The sequence below is a fragment of the Leucoraja erinacea genome, chromosome 22 (assembly GCF_028641065.1).
Source record: "Leucoraja erinacea ecotype New England chromosome 22, Leri_hhj_1, whole genome shotgun sequence".
Taxonomy (NCBI): domain Eukaryota; kingdom Metazoa; phylum Chordata; class Chondrichthyes; order Rajiformes; family Rajidae; genus Leucoraja; species Leucoraja erinaceus.
In genome coordinates, this window is record NC_073398.1 from 8,034,947 (window position 1) to 8,052,210 (window position 17,264).

The 17,264-nt window shown below is 42.3% G+C and overlaps 1 protein-coding gene across 2 annotated transcripts in view; it reads right to left on the reverse strand.

Annotated features, from left to right (window-relative positions):
- Nucleotides 1-17,264, reverse strand: part of aebp2 (AE binding protein 2) — a 78,163-nt gene that overhangs the window by 39,246 nt on the left and 21,653 nt on the right. For both annotated transcript variants that reach the window (XM_055652879.1, XM_055652878.1), the window contains exons 2-3: nt 10,752-10,956; nt 2,270-2,377 (exon numbers count right to left, since the gene is read on the reverse strand). In XM_055652879.1, coding sequence (XP_055508854.1) covers nt 2,270-2,377; nt 10,752-10,956 — 313 coding nt within the window. The remainder of the gene's footprint in view (nt 1-2,269; nt 2,378-10,751; nt 10,957-17,264) is intronic.

The following is a 17,264-nucleotide window of genomic DNA, read 5'->3' on the forward strand; positions in this document are numbered from 1 at the left end:
TATTAATCGTCCCAAGTACTATGGGAAAAGGCGGACGATAGTATTAGTTTTGCTGATTCAATTGTAAAATGATCAGAGAGTTGATCTAAGGAAATTCAATACAGTCTCTTCTGCCTACCTGATCAATTTCAGCTACTACTATCTATTTTAGGGGAGTTTTCTCTGCTCCCTGAATAGCTATCAAGCAGCTATTCATTATTCGGTTTTAACAGTTTATTAAATGGTTTACATAAGTATGATTGATCAAGGTTATGGGAGTCCTGTAAGTTTACAAGTATGTATAAATTGGTAAAATCACTACCTACACAATTGGGAAGCAGCAACACAATAGATACAATTGCAATCACATACGATGGATTCCACTGTCCTTGAGGCACCATTTCAGGGTTTAAATGGTTTTGCTTCAAATGTTTCAAAGCGAGCTGCTCAGTTGCAATTGTTGGTAATCCACAAGTAGCAAGTATTGATGTACAGCATAAGTTCAAGTTCAAGTGAGTTTATTGTCATGTGTCCCTGATAGGACAATGAAATTCTTGCTTTGCTTCAGCACAGAACATAGTAGGCATTTACTACAAAACAGATCAGTGTGTCCATATACCATAATATAAATATATACGCAGATGAATAAATAAAGTGATAAAGTGCAAATAACAAATAATGGGTTATTAATAATCAGAGTTTTGTCCGAGCCAGGTTTAATAGCCTGATGGCTGTGGGGAAGTACCTATTCCTGAACCTGGTTGTTGCAGTCTTCAGGCTCCTGTACCTTCTACCTGAAGGTAGCAGGGAGATGAGTGTGTGGCCAGGATGGTGTAGGTCTTTGATGATACTGCCAGCCTTTTTGAGGTAGCGACTGTAATAAATCCCCTCGATGGAAGGAAGGTCAGAGCCGATGATGGATTAGGCAGTGTTTACTACATTTTGTAATCTTTTCCTCTCCAGTTGCCGAACCAAGCCACAATGCAACCGGCCAGCATGCTCTCTACTGTGCACCTGTAGAAGTTAGAGAGTCCTCCTTGACAAACCGGCTCTCCGTAATCTTCTCAGGAAGTAGAGGCGCTGATGAACTTTCTTGATAATTGCATTAGTGTTCTTGGACCAGGAAAGATCTTCAGAGATGTTCACGCCCAGGAATTTGAAGTTCTTGACCCTTTCAACCATATAAACGGGGCTATGGGTCCCCCTCCTACTCCTTCCAAAGTCCACAATCAGTTACTTGGTTTTGCTGGTGTTGAGGGCCAGGTTATTGCACTGGCACCATATGGACAGTTGCTCGATCTCTCTTCTATACTCTGACTCATCCCATCAGTGATACGTCCCACAACAGTGGTGTCATCAGCGAACTTGATGATGGAGTTGGCACTGTGACTGGCTACGCAGTCATGAGTATAGAGTGAGTATAGCAGGGGGCTGAGCACGCAGCCTTGAGGTGCTCCCGTGCTGATTGTTATCGAGGCTGACACATTTCCACCAATACGAATAGACTGTGGTCTGTGAATGAGGAAGCGAGGATCCAATTGCAGAGGGATGCGCAGAGACCCAGTTCTGCGAGTTTGGTAACCAGCTTGGAGGGGATGATTGTGTTAAATGCCGAGCTGTAATCGATGAATAACAGACTGACATACGAGTTAAACCAACAATCTTGAAATCGACTGTTTATCATACAGTGGTAAGATGTTGCTCAAGAAACCAGTTTGGCTGCAGTTATATCAATTTCTCGTTTCAGCGCAGTGTGCAGCATTCTAGCCTGAAACCCCTGACCACAAAAGTAAACTACTGAGATCCTAACCACATTTAGTCTTGCACCTTTGGAATATCAACAGTTGTCATGTGTAGGTACAAGATGACCCATTTGTTACAGATTTTAAAACTTAGATTAGTTGTCTACAACATATTTTCAGTCCATTTTAATCAATGCTCTCCAACCATGATGGTAGTTTAAGAATGTTTAAAATTGGTTGTAATTGACAGGACTTCATTAATATACCAATAACAATCCAAATAATGCACATGTATACCATGCAAGCTGACAGTGGTATTAGATCATACCCTGAAACATCTGGATAGTTTGGATAGTCAAAAGACAACCGTATATTATTATTATTATTATTATTATTATATATTAAATCGGAAGGCGCATTTGAACCCATGTCTTCTCACATTTTTTTTGTTTTTAAAAGAGGTAGGATTTATGGTTTATTCTGAGAAAATGAATCAATGGTGATCTACATTAAGGTTGGGTTAAAATTTGCCTAAGTTTTCATATTACCTTAAATGGCTTGTCTCCACTATGCGTGAGCATATGCCTCTGCAGCCAGCTTTGACTAGTGGATGGCGTGTTGTACACTTTGCACCCTTTCCACAGGCAAACAAACACCTGAAAAATAAATTTACAATAATTGAAAAATTATTCAAAAGTAAAAATTCAAGGAACATGCTGCTGCTTTAATGTACAATGATGAAATGAACAAGGATGTCAATTCTCAATCAGGAAACATCTTTCCTCTATTGTCACGGCACCCCACTGTGCTTTAAAATATAATTTACTCTACATTGGTCCCAACGGGCATTGAACCTTCAATAATACTAATTCCTTGCCTGATTTCCAATATGTCATACTGTACATCTATGACATCTTGTACATTAATTATAATCACATGACTGGCCTTGTACTTAAGCCAAAACATTTCACATACTTAACACTAAAGGGATTTCACATGGTTCCTTCTCAAATTGTAGACAGGTTGTAAATCACAGCAAAATCAATCACATCAGATCTGGTTACTTCAGATTGACATTTAAAAGTTTCAAAGGTCCTTTATTGTCACATGTACCAATTAAGGTTCAGTGATATGCGAATTACCATACAGCCATAAGCAACAAGACACACAACTACGTAAAAGTTAACATAAACATCCTCCACAGCGGATTCCCCATATTCCTCACTGTGATGGAAGGCAGAAAAGTCCAATCTTCTTCCTGTTTATTCTCCCGCGATCGGGGAAGTCGAATCATCCGTCGGGGTGATTGAAGCCCCTGCGTCGGAACGATCAAAGCTCCCACGTTGGGGCGATCGAAGCTCCTGCAGCTTAAGAGTTCTCGAAGTCGGTCTCCGACCAGAGACCGTGAGCTCCGTGATGTTAAGTCCGCAAGCATTCACAGTTGGAGCTTCGAGGTCGATCCCTGGCAAAAGGATCGCGGACTCCGTGATGTTAAAGTCCCAAAGGCTCCCCAAGGCAGAGCTCTCAATAATCGGTCTCCAGCAAAGGCCAACTCCTCGATGTTAGGCTGCAGTGTGGACGGAGATACGATACAGAAAAAAAAACGCATTTCCGTCGAGGTAAGAAATTTGAAAAAGTTTCCCTCCAAACCCCCCCCCCACATAAAACACGCTAAAGAACATTAAAAACATACATTTAACACATACTAATTAAACACAAAGGGACGGACTGTTGGCGAGGCAGCCATTGCTGGCGCCACACGGTAATAAAGAACACTCCATTTTCCGAAGCTCTAATTGAGTCTTGCAAAAATATTACGCACCTTTTGGATGCACACCAAAGATGATCAAATGTTAGTACATGTCAGTTTAAGGAAATCACTATATATTAAATGGTGCTTGACGGATATAAAAAACAAAAACAAAAAAATTTGGTTAGTGGGATGGATGCCATTTCCACAAACTTGCCAAGGAACACAAGGAGCTTCAGAAAGTAGTGTACTCAGCTCAGTCCATCCCTTCCATCCATCAAACACGTTGACACGAGACACAGACTCAAGGCAACATCTATTATCAAGGATCCCCACCATCCAGGCCATGCCCTCTTCCCTTAGTTACCATCAGGTAGGGAGTATAGGAGCCTGAAATACAATACCACTACTTCACTGCTGTTAGTTGTAAATGAACCAACCTACACAATTCTAAACCCAACTGAAGAACAGAACACAGCCCATCTCATGCACTACAATGGATGTAATATTTCCAAATTATGTTATTGCACCAATGTTTTGTTCATTTGCAGACTCATTTATTTTAGAATTGCGCGTATAATTAATGTTTAATCTTCCCAACTGGGATGCATACCCATTTCTTCCCTCCCCTCCCCTTCCACCTATATTCCTTCCTCTGGCTTCACAATTCACACTTCTATCCTTCCTCACCTGTATCCACTTATTACTGACACCCCCCCCCCCCCCCCCCCCATCTGAAGGGTCCTGACACCACCTATCCATGTTTTCCAGTGATACTGACCTGCTGAGTTACCCCAGCTCTGTCTCTTTTTATTGGAAACCGGCATCTGAAGTTCCTGGTTTCTTTAATTTTTTTCTGTGTGTTTCTCTATGTGATTTTAATACTACTGCATGATTTGTTATTGGACCTGTACCTCAACGTATACATGCATATGAAAATAAACTTATACTTGAACTGATTGTCAATGGATGAGAAATAAAGGAGTTGAGAGAAGAGAGATTTAATAGGAACTCGAGGAGCAACTTTTTTCTTACACAAATGGTGGCGTGTGTATGCAATGAGCTAACAGAGGAGATAGTTGAAGCAAGTATTATCATAATGTTTAAAAGACATTTGGACAGGTACATGGATGGGATAGTTTAAGAAGAATATGTGCTAAACACAGACAGGTGAGGTTAGTGTAGCTTGTGCATGTTGATCAGTGTGGGTAAGTTTGGCCGAAGTGCTTGTTTCCATGCTTATGACTCTTGGCTTGCGTTTAGAAAGTACATTTTGGAATGGCTGAATTATAGATAACAATTCACCCTGCAAAGCTTCACTGATTAGATTTCTAGAAAGAACAAATGACGTTAGAATACTGCACTGCTCAAGAACCAGCTGGATGCTGTAATTGGAAGATAAATGAGATGGTTTACTAGAAATACAAATCAATTGGAATAAAAGGCTTTCCATCCTGAACTGAAATTAAATGTCCATTAATTTATTGGTAATACTTAGGCAATTTGTATAGTGTTGAGAAAAAAATATCCTCAGGCTATTCGATTTTGTATTTTAAGAATTGGCAATAAGAGCAATTGGATTTCAAACAAAATGCTACCATGTAATACTGGAGTATTTTTGGCAAGCAGTCGTAATCTAGCTACTCTGCAAGTTATGAAGAGTCAACAAGGCTTTCCAAAATGCCCTGCTTGCGACCTGGAGCCAAGAATTTCACAATGGAACAATGCATTTGAAATAATGGCTCACTGTTGAACAATGTGAACAGATAGAGCAACCAATCCTTTATTATTAGCCACTTATAATTTTTTTTTATAAGAGAAACAAGACAGCATGTCAGTATTCAAAACCAAACAACTAATTAGATTACTTCCTATCCCTTGTTCCAGGGAGAGCGTTTGGCCTTAAAAGGGCTTCTAAAATCATAACGGCATAGAGTGCACGGTTGCAGTCTTTTTCCCAGCATTGGCTGGATGCTCGATCAATGCAAATCACCTTGAAGCCTCTGTACCCTCTTCATAATCCCACCACATGTGTGTCATCAACAAGGGTTAAAATATTATTCTTTGTTCCCTCAAACAAAATCAATGCTACTGCTGCAAATGCTTGCATACTTGGGGAACGAGTAAAACCTTTCAGGCAAGGAAAAACACAAACTAAAACCCACATTATAAATACACTTAAATTAACATTATTTTAACCAGATGGGTCAATTTCAACATTACTTTATGCTGTACTACATAGCTAAATGTTCCCATAGAAACAAACTAAAATTTATTAATTGTTGAAAAGCACTCCAATCATACAATTAGGATATGCAATTACGATAAGTACACATCTACAATTCTCATGACATTTAACATTAAACAATCTACTCAGCTTTGTATTGAAAACATTCCAAAAAATTAAGCAAAGTGGTGTTTTTAAAACATTAAAACGAAAAATGGTGGGCTTCTGCTTTATATATTTTATTTCCTTCTGGGAAGAACAGTGCACAATGCACATTTAAAAACTTTTCATCCTAGAATATCACAATTATTCCTACATCAGAAAAAAAAACAATATAGACTAATGTTATTGAAATCATACTGAAGTAGGAGAGAAAATGGGGAAAACTTAATTCCACTGCTGCCCTTGGATAACTACATCACGTTTAAGAAATCCACAGAATAATGTGTGTAATATTGAACATCTTGAGAGCAAGTAAAAAGGACATGGACCAAACAAATTACCCTATTTCCCGGCAATGAAGACGTACCTGCATCGAAGACGCACCCCCAATTTGAGTTGCTAAATTTTGAAAAAAGGATGGCGGGACGTAGAATTTCTCATGCTCAAAAATAAATAAATAAATAAGGGGGTGCCAATTCAAATTGCCCAAGGCTTCCAGATCTCTTCCATTCTAAGTGACTGAATGGGTGGGGGGTGACGGCAGGTGGAGAGATGGTGGGGAAAACGGAAGCACACCGGAACAAGTCTAATAAGTTGTGATCTTATTGAATGGCAATACTAGTTCAAGGGACCAATTGAGGTTACTCGCGCTGACACAGGAGTAAGCTCTACCGCCCGCTGTCCTGTTATCCATCGCCTGCTGACCCGCTCCGCTCTATGATCTTGAAAGACACGGACCGGGCAGTGAATGCCATGCAGTGTCACCCAGCGCAGCAAATGAGGCCATGTCCTGCTCCCGGCGACAGTCGTAATATAAGGATGGCGGGAAGCAGCTGACATAAGCGAGTCCGGCGAGCGGCAGGAGAGAGGTGTTCAGACGGAGAGCACTGCCATAGGTGAGCAGGCCGGCAGAAGGCACTGAGGTGGTGGCCGGTTTCACTGTCGCGTTCCGGTGGCCGCTCGCAGCCACCCGAGCTACTTCCCACCCTGGCAACAATGTAAATAGATGTCAATATGATCTATAGTGGCAAAGTTCCATTTATATTAATTTGCTTTATTTTGCATATGGTAATATAAAGATTGATGCAAAAATATGTAGTAAATAAGCTCCAATATTACCAAGTTGTACATTTGCTATCATAACATCTTGACAGAGCTTTTGGTTTGTGATTCCTGTCTCTGGTTACCAGGTTTTAGTTTCCTTTTGGGTAAATTGGGGGAAATGATGGTGGAGCTAATAAACTTAAAATTAGCATGAGGTTAGCATACCTGGGTATCATTCAGAATGCATCCAGTAAAATTTCCACATTTGCTGATGTCGATATGGACTTAGACATTTGACAAGGTTCCACACTGTGTACTGGTCAAAAAGTTAAAGCATGTGGGATAAAAGGCAATCTGGCTACTTGGATCCAAAATTGGGTTGCTAATTAGAGGCAGAGGGTGGTGACAGAAAGATGCTTTTGTGATTGGCAGTCTGCGACTAGTAGTGCATCACCAAAATCAGCGCTGGGACCCTTGCGTTTGCGATTCAGGCTACTAACTTGGACATGAATGTATGAGGTATGATTATTGACATTAGTTTATTATCGTAACATTTACCAAGATCACATGAAAAACTACGTTCATAAGGCATGCAAGCAGAATTAGGCCATTCCGAGTCTGCCCCGCAATTTGATCATGTCGATCTACTTTTCCCTCAACCCATTCTCCTGCCTTCTCTTCATAACCTTTGACACTCTAACCAAGCAGGAACTTATCTCTACTTTAAAAATATCCAATGACTTGGACTGCTGTCTGTGGCAATGAATTCCACAGATTCACCACCCTCTGGCTGTAGAAATTCCTCATCTTCATTAATTTGCACACTATCATGTCAAATAATAATATGCACATGTACAATCAAGCTACACACAAATAGAACAGGTAGCACAAAGTGAAAAGTACCAGCGTGCAGAATAGTTCTACAGCATTATAGCATTACAGCTTGAGAAAGTGCAGATTATCTAAATGCGCAAAAGCCACAACGTGCTCGGTTGGATTATCAGGATTACATCCAGGTTTAAAAGACCGTTCAGTCGTCTGATAACAGTAAGGAAGCAGCTGTTCCCAAATCTGGTGGAATGGGCATTTTCTGCCCGATCAGAGAAGGCAGACGAGAGAATGGAGGAGTGTAAAATGGTCCTTCACTGTGTTGTTATAATGTCGCAATTGTTGGTGGCATTGTGGAAAGTTGTCTATGGCTACAGCAGATAAAGTAGAAAGTTGGGAGTAACGTTTGCAGATGATATATTTTGATAAGTTAAACAGAAATAGGACATGTACAGTAAATAGGGTGTAAGAAATATTGATGAACAGGGGAATCTTGGGGTTCTGCTCCACAGTTACCTAAAATTGACAGCTCTGGTAGACAAGGGCAGCATACAGCATGCTTAGCTTCACAGAGCAGGGCACAGAATATAAAAGTTGGGCCATTATGTTACAATCTTACTTAACACTGGTTGGACCATATTAGGAATAGTGCATGCAGTTCTGGTCTTTACAGTACAACAAGAAAGAGAATGCAGTAGACAAGAACAAAGCATGGCAGGTAAATTGGATGCTGTGCCACAGTTGTATACAATGTGGGTCAAGACACCCTTGGAAGTATTGTGTTTAGCTTTGATCACTGCTGTAGGAAAGATGCCACTAGATGAAGGAGTGCAGAAAAGATTTACAACAATGTTCCCAGGACTCAAGGGACTGAGTTATAGGGAGAAGTCGAGTAGGCTAGGTCTCTATACCTAGATACGCAAGACGTTGAGGGTTGATCTTATGGAGGTGTATAAAATTATGAGGGTAGAGATAGGGTGAATACACAATCTAGAGGAATCAAGAACTAGAGTTCATAGGTTTAAGGTGAGCGGGGAACGGTCAGGGAGCGAGGCTGTCTTACTCGCTCTGAGTTACTCTAGCACTTTGTCTTTTCCTTGTTTCTAAGTGCCAGGGGGACAACCTTTTCCACACAGAGGGTGGTACATGTATGGAATGTGCTGGCAGAGCAAGTGGTTCAAGCAGATGCAATCACATTTGGACAGGTACATGGGTTGGAAAGGTTTAGATGGTAATGGGCCGAACACAGGCAAACAAGACTAGTTTGGATGGGTATGGATCAGTTGGGCCGCAGAGCTTGTTTCTGTGCTGTATAGCTCTACAACTCTTTAATAAGCCTTTCTTAAGAGAAAGCAGTTATAACAACTGCCAGGTGATTCAAACCGGTGAGTCACAAGCGGGACAGCTACTTTTTCACTTTGCCTACAGCAATGTACACCGTTTGTAGCTACAATGCAAACATCCTTCCATAAGAATCATGATACTATTATCTGCAACAATCCTACGGACCTAAAAACCAAGTAACCTTTAAATACAATACCAACAAAAGGATACAGGGTGGGTGCCCGGTGGTGAATGACTCACCATCTGACTCTCTAAAGAAGCAAGTCATGAAGTAAGTCATGTCGACAAACTATTTGCTTGGTTGTGCACTCAAGCACCTTAGCCCAGTGCAGGCATACATTGGGGGTATTCCAGGAAAGTGGTAATTTCAAATTAATAGATTTAAAAAAAAATACTAATCGCTAAAATATTGATTTGAATGACCAAATCACAGAACATTTGATAGCTCCAACAGAGACAGAAAGTCGAGAAATTTGAGAAACCAAACATTTCAAGAATAGGTTAAAAGAAATAGAGCAAGATGGGCATACTGCAGAAACTAGCTTGAAAATAAAACAGCAAGTACTGGCAATTGTTATCAATCATGCTTAAAAATATCAAATTACAACTATAACAATTTAAACTAAGGGTTCAATAGCATGCAATATTGGACATCAACTTCATAGTTAATTTAGATTTTGAATCGCATGATTATGAAAAGGATTCAGCATCACCAATTTTCAACCAATTCTAAATATTTAAAGAACAGTTATCAAATCCAGTGCGTGGGAAAGAACTGCAGATACTGGTTTAAATCGAAAGTGGACACAAAATGCTGGAGTAACTCAGCGGGTCAGGCAGTATCTCTGGAGAGAAGAAATGGGTGACGTTTCGGGTGGAGACCCTTCTTCAGGCAGTTATCAAATCCACTCCAGCTTTGATCAAAAAAAAAAATATTGTTTCAATCTCTGTTTATCAAGGATTCAGCAGCATACCATGTAGCAGATAACCAACTTTACTTTTACTAATCACAATTAAATAGGAAATCTGATACGTCCCATACAGCTAACTGCATTTAGAAAGCAAAATGGAAAGGAGGGATCAAAAAAGTAAATTTCCCTACTGGAAGAATGGATATAAAAACAAATCAAATCATACTCAGGCATCCAAAAACGAAGTGAACCATCAATGACATATCTGCAAGACAGATCTTAACAGGAGTGAACTGATACAGACAATTTAACAAAGGTCACATGGAATCATGCAAAAGATTTGGTTCAATCTTTCAATTTGATTAATGATCTGGTATTTTTCTAGGGATATTACATATCACTCAGAGCATGCTACCCACTAGCTCCATAACACAAGGTGCCTTAAAATACATGTGTTTGCAGTGAGAAAAGGGCAAGGGGAGGGGAAATAAAGAACACACAGCAAAACATTTTGCTTAATGCAGCCCCAACATGGTTTGGCACAGAACTCATTGGCAGCAAATTCAAAACATCAAATATAAGAGGAACCCAAACTAGAATCAAGCAATTTATACAAAAGAACATAGGTGGCAAATAAACAATTTGTAAAATAATCGTTCATAATAGTTCAAGCAAGCACCACTGAACCGTATTATAGAATAATTACATTTTATCTTGATTCTTAGCTATCCAAATGCATAGGAATAAGGAGAAAAAAAACAGACCCCTCCACGTTGCCCATCCACATGAATTGAACGGATGTGATCTGCCAAATCTGGACTGGAGCAGAAACTGTTCTGGCATTGGTCCCAACAGCAGTTGTAAGTGATATTCTTTCCTGAAGTAGTGCTTCCATGCCCATTTATCAGCGCTGGAGTAGAGCGTCCGCTGGAGATAGTACTGTCCATATCCATTAAGGTGCTGCTGATACTTTGAAGAGAAAGCAGTATTTTTAATAGACTGCAAGGTAATCACATCTACAATCCAAATACTGTATTTATTTCCCATTCTTGATATGACTGCACCGAGCAAACTGAACAGCCAAAGCTAGCTTCTGGATATCATGCCCCAATGCCTGGGACAGCAAACTTCGCGGAGTAACCATAAGAGGGATTGAATCACTCAAAATCCTGGGAACAAATAGGTTCCATTCCACGACGCCTAGACTGTAAAAATCAAACTTGTGAATCGATACAAAGTGGCACTGAAACTTGTGCAATTGAAATATTCCCCCCCAAAAATTGAAGGAACTTAAATGCTGTTAAGTAGAATAAAAAATTAAGGCAAACTTAAAATTGTGACTGTCTAATTGAAGACTATTTTGGCAGATCCTTAAAATTACAAACAAGGAGAGAGTCAATAGTCAAATGATTCAGGTATTGGTTTACCCTTGCCATGTGCACCGAGCGACAGCGAAGGTGTCCAGGACAAAATGATAATTAATTTGTCAAGAAATATCTATTTTCCCCTCAAATGGATCCATTGCAGGCTTAAAATTTCCAGCAAACTACTATCTCTTTAGAATATCTACGAATGACCAGACCAAGTGCGGACCCGTTGGGCCCGGTCCCCCAAGGCAATATTACACTACTGACCCATAGCCCCCAGCTGCGCAGGCGCGGCTGACGGGTTCCCGTTGTGACACAAGTCACGGCACACCTCCCCCAACTGCGCAGGCACGGCCAGCAAGTGGGAGCGCGACTGCAACATTTTTAAAGTTCAAAATGGCAATAACCTGTAAAATATAAGATCAATGTGAACGCATCTCACTCTCCCTCTTCAGTCCCCTATTCCCCTCCTCCATTATCCTCCCTCCACCAACCCTCCTCTGCTTGCTCCCCTCACCCCCTCCTCCCTCTTCTTCCCAGGATTACCTAGCCATCCCTCGTCCTACCCTTATCCTTCTCATCCCCCAGCACTCCCTCCCCCTCCTCCTCTTCACCCTCTCCTCCTCCCCTCCGTCACTCCCTCCCTACCCCCTCCTCTCTATCTCCCTGCTCCCCCACTCCACACCTCCCCATCCCATCCCACTCCCCCTCCTCACCTACCTCCTCACCCCCCCCCCCACCTCTCCCTCCTCCCTCTCCTTCCCTCACCCCCCTCCTCCCCCTTAATACCCCCTTCTCCCCAGTGTATGTGTGTGCGTGTGTGTGTGTGTGTGTGTGTGCGTGTGCGTGCGTGTGTGTGTATAACTGTTGCTGAAAAAAGGAAACTTAGACTTAGGAACATGTCAATGCAAAAAAAAATTCTGCAATACAAAACAGTTAATATGAACAGCATGTTATAATCTAGCAATTTCTTTGGTTAATCTCCAGGAATCAATGCTGCATAGAGTACATTTAATCTCTGGAAGGTTAACTTTGACTACTTTTGATGGATTCATTGTTTCTTTCTCAATAGATACGGCCTCCATCCATTGGGGGGGGGGGGGGGGGGGGGGCTGCGACGTCACAAACACACATACTAACCCCTCCCCCCCCCCTTGATATTATATGAATATTATTTATTTGCTCCTTTTCACCCATCCCGCCCTATCCACTCACGCATAGCTCCCAACTGCACAGGCGTGGTTAGAGAGGGAGAGGGGTAGAGAGGGCAAAGAGCGAGGGGTAGAGGGGGTAGAGAGTGAGGAGTAGAGAGTGAGGGGTAGAGAGTGAGGGGTAGAGGGGGGCACAGAGGGAGGGGGGGCAGAGAGGGAGTGGGGCAGAGAGGGAGGGGGCAGAGAGGGAGGGGGCAGAGAGGGAGGGCGACTTGTTCTATTTGATCTTATTTGATTGTGCACGCCGTTGATTATATCCGTGGAAACACGTGAAGCTGCAAACTCCCACCGTCCCATTGTGATGTCATATGTAAATGAGATCCATTGTGATTGGACGTCTGTGAGATGGCACTGTGACATCATCAATGGAAAGTGCTGCAAGAGTCTCCCACTGAAAAGCAGTTAATTTTTTGAAATAAACGATTAAAACTTTTAAAAAACTTCGGAAATATAGGGTGGAAATGCGACGGGGAGATGTTTATCCCATTGAGGGAAAAATGTGAGTAGCGTGTGTGAAAATGGGAAGGCTGTGGCCAAGCGTTTTGGAAGAAGATACAAATTAAGGAGATTAAAAGAAACCAACATAACACTGCATACACACAGAAATTTAGAATGTTGAGAACAAAGGAAAGAGTTTTAGTATAAAATTAAACCAAGGGGGACCCGTTGGGTCCCGTCCCCTCAAAGCACGGTTGGGAGGGGGGGGGGGGGGGGGGTGCTGCGGCATGGCCACACATGAAAAATAGAAAACTACAGGCCAGACAGCATGTTTGGATAACATGGATAGGTCAAGATCCTTCTTCAGACTGTTTGTAGGGAGAAGAAAGCTGGAAAATGGGAGAGGCAAGCAAACTAAGGGAATGGGAGTGCCATTCCCATTCCCTTAATTTTGTTTTAGCAGAATCTGAAACACTGATCTTTCAAGCCCAGATCGTTCCCACGCTGCTCAACAATGCCTTGGGTAGCAGCGTCTCAAAAGTGAAAAATGCTCCTGGCAAAAAGGTTGGGAATATCTTGCCACATAATCTGATAGCTCTGTAATGAAAAGGAGCACAAACTGCTGATTTTAAACTTGCATCAATATTCACTTGAACATTGATTGCAACTTTATATCCGTTCTGAACTTCACATTGACTCCGTAAGTGCATTTTATTTTTCAAACTTACGCCTGATTTAATCGTACTATCACGCAATTCGTCGCTGTTGCTTTTTCCTCCTCATCTTACAAACAGAACAAATTACACTTATTCAAACAAAAATCAATTCAGGAAGGCGTTTTGTGCAATGGTGTTGTTACCAATAACGAAACTATTGTGGTTTCAAATGCACCTTCAAATGCACCCGATTTTGTTCCTTCCATTTAAAAAAAAATGGAGCCATACAAAAACTGAGCTTAAAAAACTGAGATGATAGCACAAAAATTGATTCAATACCTCAATTCACTTTTAGTTTCGTAGTAGCTCTTTGGCATTTAAAATCCACTCTAAGTGAGCTCCAGTTTCTACATTCCCATCAGAAAGATACACAGATGGAAAGTTTGTCTCCAAGAAAGCACAATCTTTCTTGTAACAAATATCGGGTTCCTATAATTTTAATTCAAACTTAATTAAAACCCAAGTGGGAGTAATAAATACTATGAGTAATACACATACTGATTAGAATCTTGAACATGAATTGGAGATCTCCACCAGGTGCCAGCTAATGCGCATGCTCTATGGAAATTACATTTCTTCATGCTTCCTTTCAGCAGATTACTGCTCTTGCAAACCAACTGACTGTTTAAAAAGCCACTAAGTAAAATGTGTGTAATTGAGAGTGCCAAGTACACTTAAAAATTCCAATAATGGGAAATGCTGCCAATCAAGCGAGCACAGAAGATGAATAAATGCGAACCCACATTCCTTTGAGAATTGCAGAATTCACATCAAATTAAAAAATGCAATCTCCTCAATATCCATTTTTGTGGAGTTCTAATAGGTTAAAGAGAAGTAGAACAAAGGAAAATGCAGTCCAGTCAAATAGTAATCTGGATGCAAACAAGGCGAAGTCTAACCAAGTTGTAATTTGTTGCAGCGCACAATAAGATGCAGGAACATTGCGAGTTCACCTGCATCTCTGGGGTGAAAAGAATCGGCAATGTTTTGAGTTGAAACTTTCCAACAGGACTCAGAGGAGAGGGAAGATGGCCAGTATAAACATAGCCAGACCCGCCAAGTACCTCCAGCAGATTGTCTGTGACCCGATTCTAGAATTTGCAGTCTCTTGCATCTCCAATTTACTTTTTACGTACTGCAAAATCAAATAGGCAGATACGGCACAAAGAAAAATAAGGAAATCTAATATAATTAAGGACAGTCGAGTTACAATGAGGTATGGGATGATGAAAAAATGATTTGCTTCATCATTAAGGTAAATGAAACGGCAATTATGCCAACATGCTTATTATTATTATTATTATTATTATTAGATGTTATATGCAAAATTCAGCATGCATTTACATTTTTAAAAGCAAAGCAGTGGAGAATATGAACACAAGGATCAGCAAGAATGTTACAAGAAATGAGAAGATATGTGAGAGGACACTGAACATTTGGGCCTCTTACCTCCAGTAAAAAGGGTCATCTGATTACACACATTCATAATTTTAAAAAGGTTAAAGTGGACAGAAAGAAATTTGTGGTTTTGAAAGTGCAGCCAAGAGCTGTAGTCGAGTGACAAAACAATTCCAAATATTGAAGATGGTGGGATTATTTTATTTCTGTAAACGTATATACTTGTCAAGCTGATATTCTAAACTATTCCCAAAATGAATGTTCATTTCAGAGGTCAGCTAGATTTTAAAAATTCTGTGGACAAAGTACACGTATGTGCTATTGGCCAAACAAGGAAGATTGGCAGATTGACAGACACTAAATGCTGGAGTAAGTTAGCAGGTCAGGCAGTATCTTCCATCACCTGCAACGGCATTAGTCACATCTTCCCATCTCCATCCCTCTTCATCATCTGTAGAGACTACTCCCTTCGCAACTCCATGATTCACCATTCCTTCTAAACCGCCCTGTCTCCAGGTACTTTCCCCTACAACCACAGGTGATGTAACACCTGTCCATATAGCACCTCACTGCTATGGTCCCACAATAGTCATTGAACATTCACCTCCACGAACCCTCACCTACTGCACAAAGTGATCCCAACGTGGCCTCCTATACATTGGCGAGACCAAGGATAGACTCGGTAACCATTTTGCTAAACTATGGCATTCAGTCCAAGACGAACAAGACCTCACAGTAGCTTAAGGGGCTGTCCCACTGTACGAGATAATTCAAGAGTTCCCCCGAGTTCCCCCTGATTTGAACTCGGATAATTATGGTAATAGCCGCTCGTAGGTACTCGGGACTCTCGTGGACATCATGTTGAAAAATCTTCACGAGTCTTTCCCCGAGTACCTGCTGTTAGCGTTACGAACCGTTAAGAGACGTCCCTAGCTCCTACGTACCCGCTACGTACATTCTACGTGCTTACCACGAGTCTGATTTTTTTTTTAAACTCGGGAGAGCTCTTGAATTAGCTCTTACAGTGGGACCGCCCCTTACCATTTTAACTCCCCTTCCCATTCCATCGATGACCGTTCGGTCCTGGGCCTCCTCCATTGCCAGAGCAAAGCCACATGCAAACCGGATGAACAGCACCTCATAAGCGAGTTCGGTATTCCGACTGCGCATGCCCAGGTCATAGGTCACTAGCTATAAAACAGTCTTGGCAACGATGGTGCTGCATTGTGTGCAGGCTTGTGTTTCGGCTGTAGTCGGGGTTGGCTCTCCGTCGCAGTGTATGCTGTTGAGCTGTCCCCATCCCCCTCCCCGGTGTCCCGTCCCTGTCCGGGGCGGCCCTGGACTTGCAGCTGCTGGCTCCAGCTCAGCTCTGCCTATCCCGCCGGGTTGGCCGGCAGCCCTCCACCTCCACCCCCCTCATACACAGAGATCCTGCTGAAGATGGGCAGCCGCCGGCCCTGCTCGAAGACGGGCAACTCGGAGCCGCTGCTGCTGGAGTCGTCCTGGTTGGAGAGAGAGAGTCTGCAGACGGGCTCCTGCTGGCCAGGGCAGGCCGGGCGCCCGCTGGAGCTGCTGGCGGTGATAGTGGTGCTGGCGGCAGCAGCAACCTTCTCCCCCTTCCTTGCCCAGGGTCTGGGCCAGCTCTAACTCCAGGTCGGGGCTGAAGGTTGCCCGCAGCGCAGCAGTCGAGCGCCGGAGGAGGCCGAGCCCAGGCTGGTGCTGTGGCACAGGTGAGGCCGGGGCCCTCGCTCCTCCTCGGGGTTGTGGACGGAGTGGCAGCGGGTACCGTAGGGGCGGCCTGAGGCCATGGGCTAACTGGCACTTGCCGCTTCCGTGCATTTTTGACAAATCCCATGATTCCTTGCATTTTTTCGGAATACCGAACTTGCTTATTCTGCTTGGGTATCTTTTAACCCAGTGGTATGAACATTGAATTCTCCAATTTTAGGTAACCTCTGACTACCTGAACTCACACCCATCTCTCCCCTCCAGATTGGCCCCCTGGCCCACACCGTATACTTCACTATCCACAACTCTTCAAAACCCGTATCACACCCATTTTTCTTATAACTGACTTTTGTTCTAACCATCCAACTGTGTCAACCTATTACCAGCCACACTTTGTCCTGCCTTTTCCAAACACCCCC